The sequence below is a fragment of the Arachis ipaensis genome, chromosome B3 (genome assembly GCF_059453495.1).
Source record: "Arachis ipaensis isolate K30076 ecotype BB chromosome B3, ASM5945349v1, whole genome shotgun sequence".
Lineage (NCBI taxonomy): Eukaryota > Viridiplantae > Streptophyta > Magnoliopsida > Fabales > Fabaceae > Arachis > Arachis ipaensis.
The window spans coordinates 30397563-30414454 of record NC_142438.1 but is presented as its reverse complement, the minus strand read 5'-3'; the positions used below and the strand labels follow the sequence as shown (position 1 = coordinate 30414454).

The 16892-nt window shown below is 32.3% G+C and overlaps 2 protein-coding genes across 4 annotated transcripts; one reads left to right on the top strand and one right to left on the bottom strand.

Moving 5' to 3' along the window:
• The first annotated feature begins 347 nt into the window (after positions 1–347).
• Positions 348–5552, top strand: SDRB (short-chain dehydrogenase-reductase B). The gene is made up of 5 exons (XM_016333096.3): positions 348–788; positions 1022–1181; positions 2750–2919; positions 2999–3221; positions 5279–5552. The coding sequence occupies exons 1-5, from the start codon at positions 603–605 to the stop codon at positions 5431–5433; spliced, it is 894 nt and encodes a 297-aa protein (XP_016188582.1). The 5' UTR covers positions 348–602; the 3' UTR covers positions 5434–5552.
• A 3326-nt stretch (positions 5553–8878) lies between these two features.
• Positions 8879–13876, bottom strand: LOC107630071 (histone-lysine N-methyltransferase, H3 lysine-79 specific-like protein). 3 transcript variants are annotated; one of them, XM_088509559.1, is made up of 7 exons: positions 13622–13855; positions 13323–13435; positions 12238–12797; positions 11643–11695; positions 11343–11380; positions 9890–10505; positions 8879–9439 (listed from the first exon to the last, which is right to left on the bottom strand). In XM_088509559.1, exons 3-7 carry the CDS (start codon positions 12677–12679, stop codon positions 9257–9259), a joined length of 1332 nt encoding a protein of 443 aa, XP_088365685.1. In that variant the 5' UTR covers positions 12680–12797; positions 13323–13435; positions 13622–13855; the 3' UTR covers positions 8879–9256. The 3 variants fall into 3 exon arrangements, with proteins under 3 accessions (XP_088365685.1, XP_088365683.1, XP_088365684.1); XM_088509557.1 differs by having other exon boundaries at positions 13354–13435; positions 13622–13825; XM_088509558.1 differs by lacking the exon at positions 13323–13435 and having other exon boundaries at positions 13622–13876.
• Positions 13877–16892: the final 3016 nt, after the last annotated feature.

Below are 16892 nucleotides of genomic sequence, written 5' to 3'. Positions count from 1 at the left end.
TTTTTCATCAGTTTTTAAATGACGGTTTTATATGTCTAACTGAACCGTTAATATTGTCGGTTCGCAATTAAATCGGTCCGACCGACCGATCCGAATTCGATTTTCAGAACATTATATTAAAATAATAATATTAAGGTAAATCCAGCTTAATAGTCCAATATAAAAAAAAGAGTAATGCTAGGGACTAAAAATTTTTGTAATTTGTAACTATCAAATAGTCATCAACGATGATTTTAATGGTGTGAGATTGATGTGAGATTTCATCCAATAACTCACTTTTTTTTGCTGGTTATATACTAATCAGAATTTAACAAAATTACTGACCCATAATTTTCCTAAAAAATTAGCTTGAAAATGTTGTTTCATAAAATATGATTTTAAAAAAATGGGAATCTGGATTAATTTAACTTTGTTTTTAGGTTGGAATTTCCGGATTATATAGCACATAGTTGTTAACAGTTAACACCATACATGAATGCGTTCCACTTGGTTACTGTGCGCCGTGCGATTTAGCTGTCGTAAAATTTTAGTGCCCGAGAGACAGAGAGAACCGCACACAAGCACGAGATAGTATTTGACTTTTTGGTGGAGAGAGTGAGACGATGGAATCGCCGTTCAAGGAAAACATACTGAAAGGGAAGGTAGCTCTTATCACAGGAGGAGCTTCCGGAATCGGCTTCGAGATTTCCACCCAATTCGGCAAACATGGTGCCTCCGTCGCCCTCATGGGTCGCCGCAAACAAGTCCTCGATTCTGCTGTTTCCGTTCTCCAATCACTTGGCATCCCCGTAACTACTCTTCCTTTTTTACTTCCTCCAACCTTTCAAATGATTTGTGGTTAAATCAATGTATCTGGACATAAATTGCGCTTAGGTACGTTCATATTCCGTTGTACTAATAAGTGTGAGGCTGCAATCGATTAGAAAAGGAGGGAGGATTATTCATTCCTCGTCTAATTTTAGTGGAGCAGTAAGAGAGAAAGAAAAGAGTGGAATTTTGTTGAAATTTGTGTTTGTTTTAGGCTGTTGGCTTTGCGGGAGATGTGAGGAAGCAGGAGGATGCGGCAAGAGTAGTGGAATCGACTTACAAGCATTTCGGAAAGATTGACATTCTTGTAAATGCAGCAGCTGGAAACTTTCATGTTGCGGCAGAGGATCTCTCTCCGAATGGATTTCGAACTGGTAGTGTATTTTGTACATGATTTATTACAGGACAAAGTATGTGTTTTTTCAATACCTGTTTAATTTCATTTAATTTTTTCCGATTTGTATCAATGCTACCTTGACGCTTTTAATTTTGTCCCTATCGTTTTAGACGAAGTTAATGTCCAGTGGTAATTTTGACCCAAAATGAAAATGTTAGTGACAAAATTTAATGCAACTAAATTTATTACACTTCACTGGAGGGGCTGGATTGTTTGAAGACTAAATTGCCAGGATGTTTTTCATTGAAGATGGATGATGAGGAGGGGAAAATTAAAAAAATTAATTTCTATGTTCTATAAGTGTGAAAGAGTTCTAGTGACATCTGATCGGGGTTATCTTCTGCACCAACTATCTCAAAAAGAATGCTCTTTGCCTATTTGATTGAACTTCATTGAATGTTAATGGAAAACTTTTTTACCCCAGTGGTGATGCATAGTAATTAAACACAAAGAAAAGTTTGAGAGAGGTAGGGCCTGTGAAGATGTAATGTGGTATGTTAATCTATCTACATATGTACCAAAGAAACAAAACAGGAAATGCTGAGAAGGCCTAACCTATCTTAAAATGTTTTCTAAACGGGAAGAAGTCCCGTTGAAGATTACACCATTCAGTTTTAGCCGAGAACAACAAAGTTGGAAAATTTTAGTATTGCCACTATGGTTTCCCTTGTTTTTGAGTCCCAAATTCTTTGAAATTAGTAGCAGAAACTGATGTAGGTCTGTGGGGCAAATCCGGGTATCTGCAAAAGTATCAAAAGGCTTATTCCAAAAGAAAATGGTGGAAAACAATGATAAAAGGGATGAGAAATTGATTTCAAACTGGAATCAAACATGTTTGGAGATAAATTAGAGGCTTGTGCTTTTGTAGCATGTCACTTGTGTCAATCCTGTTAAGGATGTGTGCCTAGTCAAATTTGATCTTTTTTGGGAAGCTGTGGATTTCCACATAAGTTTTTCTCTACTATGGAATGTGTGATTTACAAGAGATCCCCCGAAAGATTCAAGAGATCAAACTCTTTTACTATTAAGGGAATAAATATGGAAAGAGGCTCTTACTAACTTCCATATCATTCAAGTTTCTTTAAAAATGAAAATTAAAATAGAAATTAGGAAATAAAGTAAATTTAGCACATTGGAGCATTATGTAAAGAATAAAGATAAAAAGCTTAGAAGGGACTTAGAAAGAGGAGTTTTTCTAACCCTCCCAAACTTTGATCCAGGACCAATCACCTTAGCAACAAGAGGATGAAATAAAAGAAGTAACTAGTATTATGCAGTCAGTGCAATATGTGTACAGTAAGCTAGAACATAACTCTGTTGTTGACTCTTTCTTTCTTCATGAGTTCTCTTAAACTGAATAAGCAATAACATGATTTGCATATCGAAAACCTCATTTCCTACTGAAGACACCACCCAACAAAGTGGCTGTGATAGAATTATGTTCAGAGTTAAGGTTTCTTTGGAACACCTTCTAGTTACAGCATCTTTCTAATTATTATTTGCATCACAAAGAAAGTGGTGATCAGTTCTCTTTATTCTTTGCAGTATTGGATATTGATTCTGTTGGAACATTCACAATGTGTCATGAAGCACTAAAATATCTCAAGAAAGGGGGGCAAGGAAGGACCACTTCTGGTGGGGGAACAATATTGAACATTAGTGCTACCTTGCATTATACAGCTTCTTGGTATCAAATTCATGTGTCTGCAGCTAAGGTTTGTACTTCATAACACATTGCCTAGATTTGAAAATCATCTTGTGTTCATCCAAATATAAATTTTACCAATTCAACAGGCTGCAGTTGACTCCATTACAAGAAACTTGGCATTAGAATGGGGCACAGACTATGACATTACGGTCAATGGAGTTGCACCTGGACCAATAGGTGACACTCCTGGCATGTTTAAACTGGACCCTGAAGAAATAAATAGCAAAGCCAGAGAATACATGCCTCTGTTTAAAATTGGGGAGAAATGGGATATTGCAATGGCTGCTATCTACCTAGTATCAGATGCAGGTTTGTAACTTTATCTATTCACTTGATGTGAAAATTTATTGCTTGAATTTTGTTTACATGATTTATAGATTGATGAAATGTTTCTTACATTATAAATGAACATCAAGAGTATTGTTTTGTATTTGCTTTTAATGTACTTTTGCTGAATTTAAGGTGCCATTGGATTTCGTTGCTTGAGTTCATGAGTTGAATTACCATCATTTACAAAATCCATGCTTAGATTATATAATAAAATCTGATATGCACGGGGATCCCATGATCACGAGCTTTGATAGCAATTCATATAGGCTTTGTATCCATGGAGAAGAATTAGACTAGGAGAACATAATACAGAAATGAACTCTCCGGAATTAACTTGATGGAATAAAATTGCCAGAATGAATTTAGCAAGTAAACAGTAAAATACAAATGGCACTCTGAGGTGCCAGATCTCTCCCAAGTTCCAATTCCACTTATGTGATATCTCCCACGTTATCCCTCCCTTTGCTTTATAGTTTCCTTTACCATCCACCATTCCATTGTTGAGCAATGAGCTTGCTATCGACAAACAGAAAGAAACCATGGCAGTAATATCTTGAGGTGCTTTTTGTATTGTTGAGGAAAGTGCATTATTATAGTTGCTAGACAAGAAATTTTAAAAAATCCTCAAGTTTAGGTAGAATTCCAAAATCCTCAATTTTATGTTAAAAATGCTTGATCCGGTTAACTAAGCATTTTGAAATTCCCTTTCAGTTTTGCGACTGAAAAATAATATCATTAGAATCATTTATCCAAACCTAATGGGAGAGTGATTTGTCTTGTTACATAGTCTCGAGTGGTAGTGCTTTTGCTAGATAATACATTCATGTAGTCCATGTTACTAGATTTTGGTGATTTTTAATGATTTTTTCCCCTTGTCTGATTTTTTGTTGCTGTGCTGATCTCCCCCCTAGTCTCTCCTTTCTCTATTTGGGTGTAATTGCAACTTTCTATTGTTCTTTCCTTCTTGCTTTTGTCTTGCTGTTGAATTGAAGTCTGTTATGACTAATGTTCTTTCCTTTCTGTGTTTATTGCAATCTTCACTGCACATCAAAAGGACCCTTGTGTTCTTTGATATGACCTTTCTGCAGTGGAAGCATGCATCATTTCTTTTAAATAGTTAAATTTGCATTAAACATTTGTGGCATATGCTAGAGAGAATTATTGGAATTTTATTTTATTGTATTTTAATTTTCTCGCTCTCAGAAAAACCATGCAATATTGATTACTATTGATCTTCTGAAGATTTTTAATTTCTAATGTATGAAGCATATATGGCTCAGCAGATTTAGACGCACATTATTTTCACATAATAAAATTTGCTAAAATCTTTATTTGCAAGGTTGATTATAAATGTTCCTTCCCACATGCTTGTTAGTTCTGTGCTATTGTTAAAACCTCTTGTGAAGACTCTCTTGAATAATTGAAATGAGGGCATGGTTAGTTTGTTACTCTGGCATAAGACCTACTTTGTCCCTGAGATTGAAGTGTTGCACTAATTTAGTCCCTGACTTTTCAATTGCTACAATTTGGTCCTCCAAATTCAAAAAAATGCACCAATGTAGTCCCTTGTGTTTTTTCCGTCTCCGGAACTCAACGCTATTAGTGACGTGACTCAAGCCTTGCCATGCTGAACGTATTAAAACGACGTCGTATGCGCTTTGGCGCTAAAGAAGGCACTAAACAATATCGTTTTAGAGTTCGAACAAAACTAAAATATTACATCCCTCCCTTTTGAACAATACAAATTGTTCAAACCCTTAAACGATGCTGTTTAGTGCATTTTTTAGCGCCAAAGCGCATACGACATCGTTTTAATATGTCCAGCGTGGAAAGGCTTGAGCCACGTCACTAATGGTGTTGAGCAAAATATACAAGAGACTACATTGGTGCACTTTTTTTAATCTGGGGGACCAAATTGTTACAGTTAGAAAGTCAGGAACTAAATTAGAACAACTTGCCAATCTCAAGAACCAAAGTGGGGTTTAACTCTATTTTTGTCTTCTGAAACTTAACACTAGTTGTGTGATTCTTTGAAGGAAAATATGTCAACGGCCACACTCTTGTAGCTGATGGAGGACTTTGGCTGAGCCGGCCTCGGCATCTGCCAAAAGAGGCGGTGAAGCAGGTCTCCCGAGCAGTGGAAAAGAGGTCCAGAAATGCACCAGTTGGTGTTCCAAAGAGCAAGCTATGATGTGTAATGTAATATTAAAGGGGATATGATCTCTATTACATTTATATATAATATACCCCTACAGTGTTATTTTTTTGAACAAAATAGTTTCTAAATAAAAAATCCCTTTCAAAGATTAATTTATCCAATCTGGAATCTATTTTCAAAAGCTAAATTACTCTCTCTATTTCAAAATAAATATCTCACTTTAAATAATAAATCAATATATTTGGATATAGATTATTTTTGCATAAGTACATTGATTTTTTTTTATGTATCCAAAATATAACATAAAAGTGGCATTTATTTTGCAATGAAGAAAATAGTTAATTAAAATTACCAAATTGATCAAGTAATCAAATTTTTAAGTACGCATTAGAAAACTTAGACGGAATATTTAAATTTCTGTGGTTTTCAATTCATTACGTACATATTTATTCATTTTTCACTAGCCAAACCATCAAATAATAATTTTTTTTTTAAATGATACCCATAGTTAAAATGTTGATTGATTCATTTAACTTAGTTTTGGCTTCAGTATCTCCGGAATACATAATTAGAATTATAGAAATGTTTTCTGACCAAGTTAATTTTATAATTAAATCTAATCAAGTATTTTTAACAGTTTCTTTTTTAAAATCTTCACACACCATGTTCCATGTACTTTTATGTCTTCTCCTTTTTCTTTGCTTTCTTCGGTCGTCTTCTTTTTCTTATACGCTGAATAATAGGAATGTCAGAATTTATTATTTTTTATTATTACTTAGTCATTAATGTTTAAAAGTATAAAATAAAATATGTTGTTAAATTATTAGATTAAAAAAATTAAATTAAAGAAATTGAGTTAATTGCTAAATGATGGTCAAAAATAATAAATTCGGATGATCTCTTAACATTTCTCTTCTTATATTTCTACTTTTTAAAATTTTGTAAAAAAAATGAGAAACAGAAGAAAAAAGCACATAAAAAACAAAAACTACATGAATTATCCGATAAGCATATAAATTTTAGAAGAAGATACAGAAATATCAGGTTTCTATATTTATTCAAACATAATTTTGTGTATAGTTTATATATATATATATATATATATATATATTTGAGTTTTTTTTTTTTAACGAAATTTCTATGTTTGTGTACTCATAAATTTTTTGTATTTTGAAGTTAAGAATGTTATACTTCACAAATTTCTGTGATTTTTGTGAGTGAAATTCTTTTTCGCTTTTTTATTTTATGGACAATTTCTTATAACAAATATTTAAAAAACATATTTTTAAAAAAACGAAAAAAAAAATTGCATGTGAAAACGTAGAATCCTGTGTTATTTTTTTTCACATTAGCAATAAACACATAAATTTGTTGACAATAAACATAGAAATTTAAGAAGAGCAGCACAGGAAGAAAACAGAATTTTAGGTCTTTGTATTTATCAAAACATAATTTGGTATTTAGTTTAGGTAGCAAAAATTCTTGTGTTTTCATTTTTTTTTTAAATTCTGTGCTTGTATACACAATTTTTTTCTATTTTGTGATGAAAAATCTGTGGTTTTTGTTTTGACTATATCACTATTCTAATTCAACTTAAATACTTTATTTTCCATTGCTAATATTTTTATGTTTTCATTTTTCTAAAAGGAACAATATTTCTTATAACAAAGATTTAAAAAATACAAAATTTGTAGATAAAAACACAAAAATTGTTATTTCTATTCTATTTTTTCTCTTGGCAATAAACACGTAAATTTTAGAATAAAACCACATGAATAAAAGACATAAAAGTTGCTTTTTTTTCTTAACGAAATTTCTGTATGTGATAAAAATGTGTTTATAATTAACAATTTATGTGCTTTTTATTTTGTCTTTATAACTATTATACGTTCTTCACAAATTTATACTTTTTTGTTATTGAAAATTTCCAGGCTATTCATTTTATTTTCTTTTTTTTTTTTTTTAAATTTTAGGGACACCATTTCTTATAACAAAAGGTTTCTTCTTAAAAAAAACCCACAACTTTGTAGATGACAAAAAAACACAAAATTTTTTAAGAAAAGCACAAATTCTACATTGTTTTATTTCATTTCTTCGATTTTTGTTCTGTTATTGTTTTTTTATGAAGCACATGCATTTCGCTGAGTTGTCGTGTTCTCGTGTCGGGCACATTTCGGACACGATACTCACCGACACTCATCCGACACGCGTGTCTGTTGTGTCAAACCGTGTCTTAATAAAAAAAATAAAAATTCTTCTTCGGACACACTTGGACACATCTAAATACCATTACGTGTCAGCGTGTCCAGTCTTATTAATATATATTTTTGAAATAAATTTAGATATAGTATATATTATTATTTATTAAAACAAAAAATATTTTAAATATTTGATTTAATTAAAATAAGACATTAAAAATAATTAAAAAATTAATTTATATTTTAACATCAATAAAATATCAAAATATCATTACGATTTATCTAAAAAATATTTTATATTTTATATATATGCGTGTTCCCGTGTCTTGTAAGATTTTAAAATTCGCGTGACATGTCCCGTGTCCGTGCATCATAGCTGTTTTTCTGTCTTTCAACAAGAAGAATAAGAACAAGAAGCTAATGGTAGTATGCAAGGGAGAGATGACGAGACAAGTACCCAACATTGGGAGATCGGAGTACAACACTTGTAGTAACAAGAAGATATTAAGGTGTTCGAGATGCGCAGACTACTTGCCCCGCAAAGAAATTGGAGCTCTTGCAAACAAGTTAGAAACGGCGTCTGAGGCAAAGCATATGGAGAAAAGTAGAAAACTTAAGTGTTAGTGGACCAAAGAATACCTTAAGGTGACGGACGTCCTCAAGCAAGTTATTAAGTGACCGCCCACAGGAATTTAAAATAAGCTTGTCTCCACAAGAGAGGAAATGGACAACAGACGACACAAGAGGAGAGCTCGCAAGGTTTCTAATCTCAGACAGCGAAGGTTAGCTCTAGCACCATCACCTACGGATACCTTTAGGATCAACCTAAGAATTGGGTTAGTGAAAATGATAGTTAAGATAGATTCCTTAGAGGTTTTATAACCTCTAGGTATATCTAAAGTTTCGAGAGTGAAACTTTTTGTAAAGAAGGTAGAATATAACACCCTAATTCTCTATATAATTAATTCTCTAAAATTCTGTTATGAGAATTCGCAAACATCCAAAATTTGCAAACATCCAAGAATCACCTCACCACAATATAATAAGGCGAACTTAGATAAAATAAGTGAAAACAAAAGAAAGTACAGTGAAAAATAAAAGCATGTCACAAGCTGAAAACCGTACCAATAACAAAGAATTTCGACTAAATTCATCTATAAAAACTTTACTACTGGCTTTTCTTGAATAATCTAGCTTTAGTAAAGTATTCTAAATGTGTTTTGGAGCTGAGATACTCTCTGCTACCAATATCTCAGATATCAGTTGTTTAACCGACATGGTTTGAAACGGTGATTTCACGGTTTAGCCATTAAACCGTTTCTTCTTTCTCTTTCCTTAATAATTTGGCCAAACCACCAAGAAACTCTCTACAACCAAAATCATGAAGCTATTAGAAAGATTACCTAGAGGAAAACAAGGAACCAAAATAACTAGCCTAGTTAAAATCTAACCGAGCTTAAACTAAACCAAACCAACTCCATTCCCTTCCAACCGAACTGGTTTTCTTCACACCCTCTCTCCCCAAACCCAAAAAAAAAAAAAAAAAAAAGAACACTACCAAATAGTGGTTAATCAACTATTTGTTTCAACACATGGAAACAGATTTATAGATAGATCTCCAAGTAAATAAGTAACAAGAATATGCAGTAGATTCCATATCAGTGTAGTTCGGCTTTTCTGTCCCTAGCAGCTTTGATCTGATCCGCAAGTGATACTCCTTTCTGCAACTTTTCTCTCTTGATAAGCTCTATATCCAATTTATTGTAAGTTGGGAAAATTGAATTGAAAACATCTCCTTCTCTAGATACTTGACTGCTGATGATATTCTTATTTACAGGAATCTGAAAACAGCACAGAAAAAAAAACAAAATCATGATTAGAGAAATAAAGGATACATAACAAAAATGGGTGTAATGTTATAATATTAGAATGAATATTAGAAACAAGGTCATGGTAAGCAGTTATGTTAATTTTAGATAGATACTTCTTAGTGGCACCACTCTTGAAAGGGGTGCTTTAACACAACAGTTAATTTCTGAGATAAATGTTCAGGTAGCGTTTAAGTTTCTAGTAATTAGTATCATAACAAAAATGAATTGTTCCCCCAATTAACACAACCACCAATTAGTTACTGATTTAACCATTAAATTTCCTATGTTTATCTCCTGATATTCGAAGTTTAGCTAAGATTTACATTCGGTTGCCACATCAATAGGTAGTTCTCTTATCCTTAATTGCTTTAACATTTGCACTTACAATAGCTAATATAGGGAAACACTATAAAGGTGTACCTTCGTTAATTTACAGGCAAGTTTGAACTCTTTAGTAACTTCAGAATCAATATTGTCTTGCTTTCCTTTTCTAGATTGCCGGATCTTCGTATCCCCCTTCGCTTTTGTCCTCTCCTGATGTTCTTTCCTCTTTTCAGCAAGCATTGCCTTCCTTATTGCCTTTATCCGTGCAGCTTTCTCTGCTTTTACTCTTGCGAACTCTTTTGCCCTTGCTTTTTCTGATGCACATTGAAGCTTATAGAGGAGAACCATTTCTTGTTTTATCTTCTGATAGCTCCCCCATTCTAGTTCTTGTTCACCACTCCCTCCTTTCTTAGCTGCTGTGGCTATGCATTCCCTCCATGACTGAATGAAATTCCTTGCTGCAGCAATCGCCATCAACTTTTTCCCCTTTTTCTTTTCCTTGGCCTGAAGAAGTTGGAGGACCTCCAATTGTTGTTCTATCTTACTGTAGCTATCCCAATCTAGTTCTTCTTGATCACTTGCTCCCTTCCTAGCAGCATTTGCTATGCCTTGTTGCCATGAAAGCAAAAAATTCTCCCCCAACCGCCTTGACTTCAGACGCTCTTGCCAAACACGTCTCAGCGAATAACTTATTTTTGCCTTGATTTGATCACTGCAGGAAGGTTGACAAAGGTTGGAGAATGCATTGTCATTGACTACATTCATTTTCATATTAATGCCACAAAATTTAGTAGAAAACTATTACAAATGATTGCGAAAGTTCACTTTTCAGTTTTTCAGCATTCATGGTGCTTTGAGGCTGATAGAATGATAAAAAATTTTGTTCTAGAAAGTCTTCAGAGATACCCTTGTAGTATAGAACAACAAAAATAAACTTTCTGTGATCCATATCATAAGGATTCAACATAGCTTATGTTGGCTGTTAATGAAGTTATACCTGTAGTTATAGAAGTAACAAGATTCTAGGAAGACAGCAATTAGATTAAAAATGTACTCGAATTATAATATAAATTTAGAATAGTCGCATATTGTTACCTATATTTTACTAAACCTGACAAGTAGCAATAACTTAGAAATCTGGATGTCATATCCTAAGATAGACAAAGTCTAAAGGCTATCCTCCAGTATTTTTGTCCCTAAGGGGATAAGCCAAATAAAATACATTATGCAAATTTCACAACCTCACTGCATATGCCATTCCACCATAACTATTTTCACTAGGAACTTGAAAAAACAAAAGTAATCTGAAATCCTTAATCAGTCACTTTCTTCAGTCGATACTTCTCATACTTTTCTGTAATCTGTATTAAGAAAAGAGTAGTATTCCTCTTTCTATAAATATTGAAAAAATTTTGGAAACTCGAAAGTACAATACTAGGTAAGGCATACCTTTTTCTACTCATCCTTATAAGCTAGAATTTTCAATGAAATAAAATTAAAAAGTTCTTTTTTGAGGTGTACGGATAAACAACATGAAAAATATGATTACCTATGAAAATGAGGATGTTCAGCCATCTTCTTCCGTATCTGAAAATTTGAAGAAGAAGAAGAGGCTTAGGATTACTATGTGAGTCAATATAAAGGAATGACCTATCAGCACAAAACTTTTGTGAGACAATAGCACTTGCATATTGAATACTTGTGATAAATAGTGGAAGGAGCTCAGAACAAAAGAGTATCACTGACATATAAAGCATTGCAATAAGTCAATAACAAAACATGTCATATTGTCAACACATACTAAAAGGATGAAAACCCCCAAAACTAAAGGGCTCATATTTGACTTCACCTTTGGATCCCTTAATGCCTCTAACGTTCTTATCCTGATTCGCTCACGGGTCTCTGCATTGTGTGTGGCGTCAGTTATACAAAATTAGCTAACTATAAGGTAGTGTTTGGATAGTGTCGAGACAGAGACAGAGACAATAGAGACAGATTAAAAAAAAGTGCCTTTGTCTTTTGTTTGGTAGTACCATGGGATAGTGAAAGACAACACAAGAAATTTTAAGAGTATGTTTGGTTTCCGTTTTCACTTTCTATTTTCAGTGTTTTTTGTTTTCAGAATTTTGCAAAGGAAAAAGAGGAAACAACGAAAACAACAAAATCTTCGTTTCTATTTTCACCTCGTGTTTTCTCTTTTTTGTTTCACAAAATTCTAAAAACAAAAAGTACTGAAAATAAAAATACAAACCAAACACACCCTTAGTATGTTCCAATGCTCAGGCTCCAGTATCCCCACTTTTTGGAAGTATTGGGGCACACTATATTTTTCATTCCAAACAAGACACACAGACAATTTGAAGTTTGTGTCCTTGTATTTCTGTCTCGTCTCGCAAACCAAAGACTGCCTAAGGTACATTAGTGTCCATTTAAATGCAAACTACCTGCAGTGTGTTTCCTTCCTTTGTTCCAAGGTACTCTTCCTTTGTTGGCTAGTCCTATTCTCATTCTTCTGATCCTCTCCTTAAGAATTTCTTTGTTCTGAGGTTCTACAAAGTCACTAAGGCCACCAGCCTCATTCCCGTTGTTCACATAACTCAATTCCAACGAATCAATATTAACTTTTGACTGATTGTATTCTTCAACTCCCACTGATTCTTTGTCATCAGCACTTATTATATGCAGCTCCTGAACTGGTAAAACCCTTTGAGATGAACAAACAAATAATGTTGATTTAGGGACTTCAGTCTTCACCACAGACACTTGAGGTTGTACTTTAAGTGTTACTCGGGGACAAATTGCACAAGCACAATCACCAACATTGCTCAGGAGCAGCAGCGAATTCGTGTTAGAAATATGAGTTAAGGGAGGAAGCATAATGGACATTCCTCTGACACTAGCATCAATTGAAAAATAAAAGATAAAATGAAATCTTCTTTCTTCTTAATAGCAGAGCACTTGCTGGTTCAATGCTTGACAAGTGTTAAGAGTCCTTGAGTGGCACCTAACAAAAGCAGCAGAAATTCAATTGAGATTTAGAAAGGTTATCATTAAACAAAAAGTAAATATCAAAATTATAGTAGATAAGGAAGCATGAGCGGAGGCACGGAGACAGGGGAAGCAAGCAAGACTAGTCACATGCACACATTAGCCTTTAAATTTGAATTTCAAACCCACCTAGTCCTGGCAAACTTCAAATACAAATTAATCTATACATAACGTGACAATGTAGATATCACATTCAACGACAGAAATATATTCTTTATTTCTTTGGGACAAGAAAAGTGGAGGTTGAGTTAGTTATAGTTTTTTCTTGTATGATTAAAATGAGTGCTCAAAGAACATGAGGAACACTAAAAGGAACCAGCAAACCCATTTTTCAACACCATCAAAAAGTTAATTTTCACCAACAGTATACACATAACATAATATAGCATTCAACTTTTTTAAAAAGGATAATAAAAAAGTCAACAATTAAGATAAAACCAAAACAATAGCATACACCTTTATTCACTTTAACAGAAGATACCTAAATAATAAATTGACAACAATATCAATACATTACTAATTGCAACCGTGACAAGGCCCTCCTTTCCCTCCCATAGTTCTTGCATTCTTCCAAAGATTTTACCGACAAATAGACTGCACAATTTGAGCATTTGACAACCATATCTTAGCAACACACCACACCACAAATATCATGAATCATGAAAATTGCGCAAGAAAATTCAGTAACTATTTTCATGAATCAGTTTAACATGAACCAAACACTGGAAATTAAGCACCTAACGAAAGAAAATCACAAAATAAAAAGCTAGAAAACCAAACCTTAATAGAACCAATAGCAAAAGAATGGTAGAACGACACAGAGAAATGAAGCAGAACGCGTGTGGAAGAAGAAAAGATCTGTGAGGAGGGTGACGGTTGGCCCGAAGACCCGCGGGAGAGAGATAAGGCGGGGGTGGCTGAAACCTGAATGCGAGAGTGAAGTAGGATTAGGTGGAGAGTATGTGCCTCTAATGGCTGTAACTAGAGTCTGGAGTAGACAGTAAACACGGGATTGTTGAAAAAAATTGAAAAAGTAAATGTGATCTCTTGATATAAATTTTTTAGATCACATCTTATTTCATTAATTATTAAAAAAATTGAGAAAATAGTAAACACTCAAATTTATCCTCAAAAAATTTATTCTCTTGACATCTCAAGAATTATTTCCACCCGATACATCGATACATTCGATAACTAATCAATTTTTAATATGCATATTAATTTATAAGTTCCTACTAATTTAATAAATTTTTCTTTAGGACCATTAAATTTCAAAAAATCAGTATAAAATAAATTAAGATTTATTTAAGTGATTTTTTATAGAAAGATTTTTTTTAAATAAATTTTTAAAAAATTTTAAAAAAATAAAAATAATTTTATGTTTAAATATTTAATGTAAAAACATCTTTTTATTTAATAATTATATTTAGATATGACGATATAAAAATATTTTTTTATTTATTTATAATGTTAAAAGTATCTCTTTTTTTTAAGCTAAAAATCTTTTAAACAAAAATATAAATTGTAATTTTAAAAAAATATATTTTTATTTTTATCACTAAAATTTTGTCAAATACATTAAAAAAAATTTATTAAAAAAATATTTTTCTAACAATTTAATAATACCTAAATAAGCTTTAATCCTCATTTAAAATGGTAAAAAGAACAAATTATTCAAAAAGATTAATTCTTGAAGACTTTTAAAAATTAAAAATTTGTTAACAATTAAAGTGTTTGGTCTAAAAATTTTTGGGAATTAATTTGAATGTTTATTCTTATAACTATTTTAAGTTATTTATTTATAAGTGAATATAAATTGTTTTTGTAGAACTTTCTGTTTTTATCTTAATTAACAATTTTTTATTCTCTAGATTTTTTTAGAATTATTTTTTATATCTTTAAATATCTATGTTAGATAAATATCTGTGTTAGATAAATAAATTTATATTGAATTTTATTATAAAACAATTAAATCTCAAAAATATATTTTAAGATAAATTAATTATTTTTTAAAATAATAAAAAGAATAACTTGTCTGACAAAAATAATTCTTAAAGATTTACAAAGAATAAAAATTTAGTGGAAATAAAAAAATTTGATCTAAAATTATTTGAAAATTAATTGACCTATCTACTTTCACTTTGTTTCAAGACAGGTAGAACTATTGTGCATTATTGTTTCCCCTATCCTTAAACTTGTACAATGTAATATCTTCCTTCAAACAAGTCATTGTCAGCTTCAAATGTCTTCTTCCATTTGCCTATTCGGCTATTCCCACTTAGTTTAAGAGTTTTTTTCCCGACAAATTCCCTCTTTAATTCCCCTTTCCAGCCAATAATATCTACTATTCTTTCATGTTCTTCATTTCAAATTTAAAACTTTTAAAAATGAATTAGCAATATCTTTAAGTCATTACCCAATTTTTTTTTATTCGCCATTTATGAGGTTTTTTATTCTTTTGTTATTAAAGTAGTAGTATTTAACTATTTATTTTTAGGTCATGGATTTGTTACTTTCATTTTTGACGTGGAAGTATCGTTAACCATCCAAAAAATATTTATAAAAAGAACTCCATTTTTTTGTTTTTAGAAGAATTCATAATTTGACATTTATCTCTCTATTTATGTTTTTTACACATTTTTCCTTTTCTTTTTTAATCACAATTTTAAAGAGGAGACATTTGCCTAGCATTCTTGTCTCCTTCTACCACCGTCACTCATTCTCTATTCCTCTCCCTTTGTGGTCGCTCGTTCTCTGATCCTTGTCGTAAGTCGTTGCTGGTTCTTTGCTCCTCACCGTGCGCTGTCGTTGTTACCCTACTTCTCTTCGTGTCTCGCCGTATCTCGCCGTCGCTGATGGGTGGTCTCGCCATGTTTCTCTTCTGTGTGTGCTCGAAGTCGAAGCAACATTTCTTCTTTTTGGACTCGCTATTTCTAACTCTCTACTTTAGTTCGATAACTCAGTTCAGATATACCACTCAATTTAGCTTCTTTATTTTCAAAGTTTCAATTTCAATTTAGAAAAGGAAATAATATGAGAAAGTCTGCTGATATTTTTTTTAAACATGTGTAGAATTATAGCATTGGTTAGTTTAGCAATTTTAGCACTTCATAAAGTTATGTTTTTCTTTCTTTCAAATAGCATCAGTTAGTTTTAGCAATTTTGACTAGTTATATTTTTTGTCAGTAGAAGATAAAAATTTTGCAAAACCGTTTACCTTTGTTGTTGAGAAGCATTGCTATGTCATTATTATGCATGGACTAAGGTTCAAGTACAGAAGATATTATAGTAGATTCTTAGAAGTTATTGCATATCAATTCGATCTATTATGTTCATATTATACTTTATTACTGTCAAGCGATTACTTGGCTTGGGAGTTTGCTGTTCTTGATTCTTGTATCTGACATTGTCTTACCACGTTAGTGTATTATTATGTTCAAAACACAATTCTTAGTCTTTTCACGTGTTTATGTAGATCAGATTATTAACATTGTGATTGAGTATCTATTTTCTTTTGTTTAGTTTGGAGTTGAAATTGTCCCTGTCCTCAATGGCCTAGTTTTATACTTGTTGGATATGTATGAAAAAATCATATAGAAACTTTTACAAAGAGTTCACTTCATCCAGGGCATCTTCTTCTAAGATTAGTTTGACTCTTGGATTTAGTGAGACTTACCAAGGACTTAAATCTGATCTTGAAACTCCTTTAATTATTTACACCGAAGAACTAAGTGTAAGAGAAAAAAGTACACCTCATAAACCTAACTTAGTCACAAATTGATGAACCTAGTTTGTGGCAAATTGCCAAATGTGGCTTATACCTAACAACATAGATTGCTTCAAATGTAACAACTAGCAAGGTTTCTTCTAAATCTTTTGTACTTAAATTTGCAATTGAGCACATTGTTTCACTTATGTGATTGCTAATTTGCTATGCTATTTGTATTGTGAGCACAACTGTGATGAGTTCCACATCAGGCCTCTTTATCCTTTTATTTGTAACTTTTTTCATACAGGACTCACTAACTACCATCAGGATGGTTGCATGTTA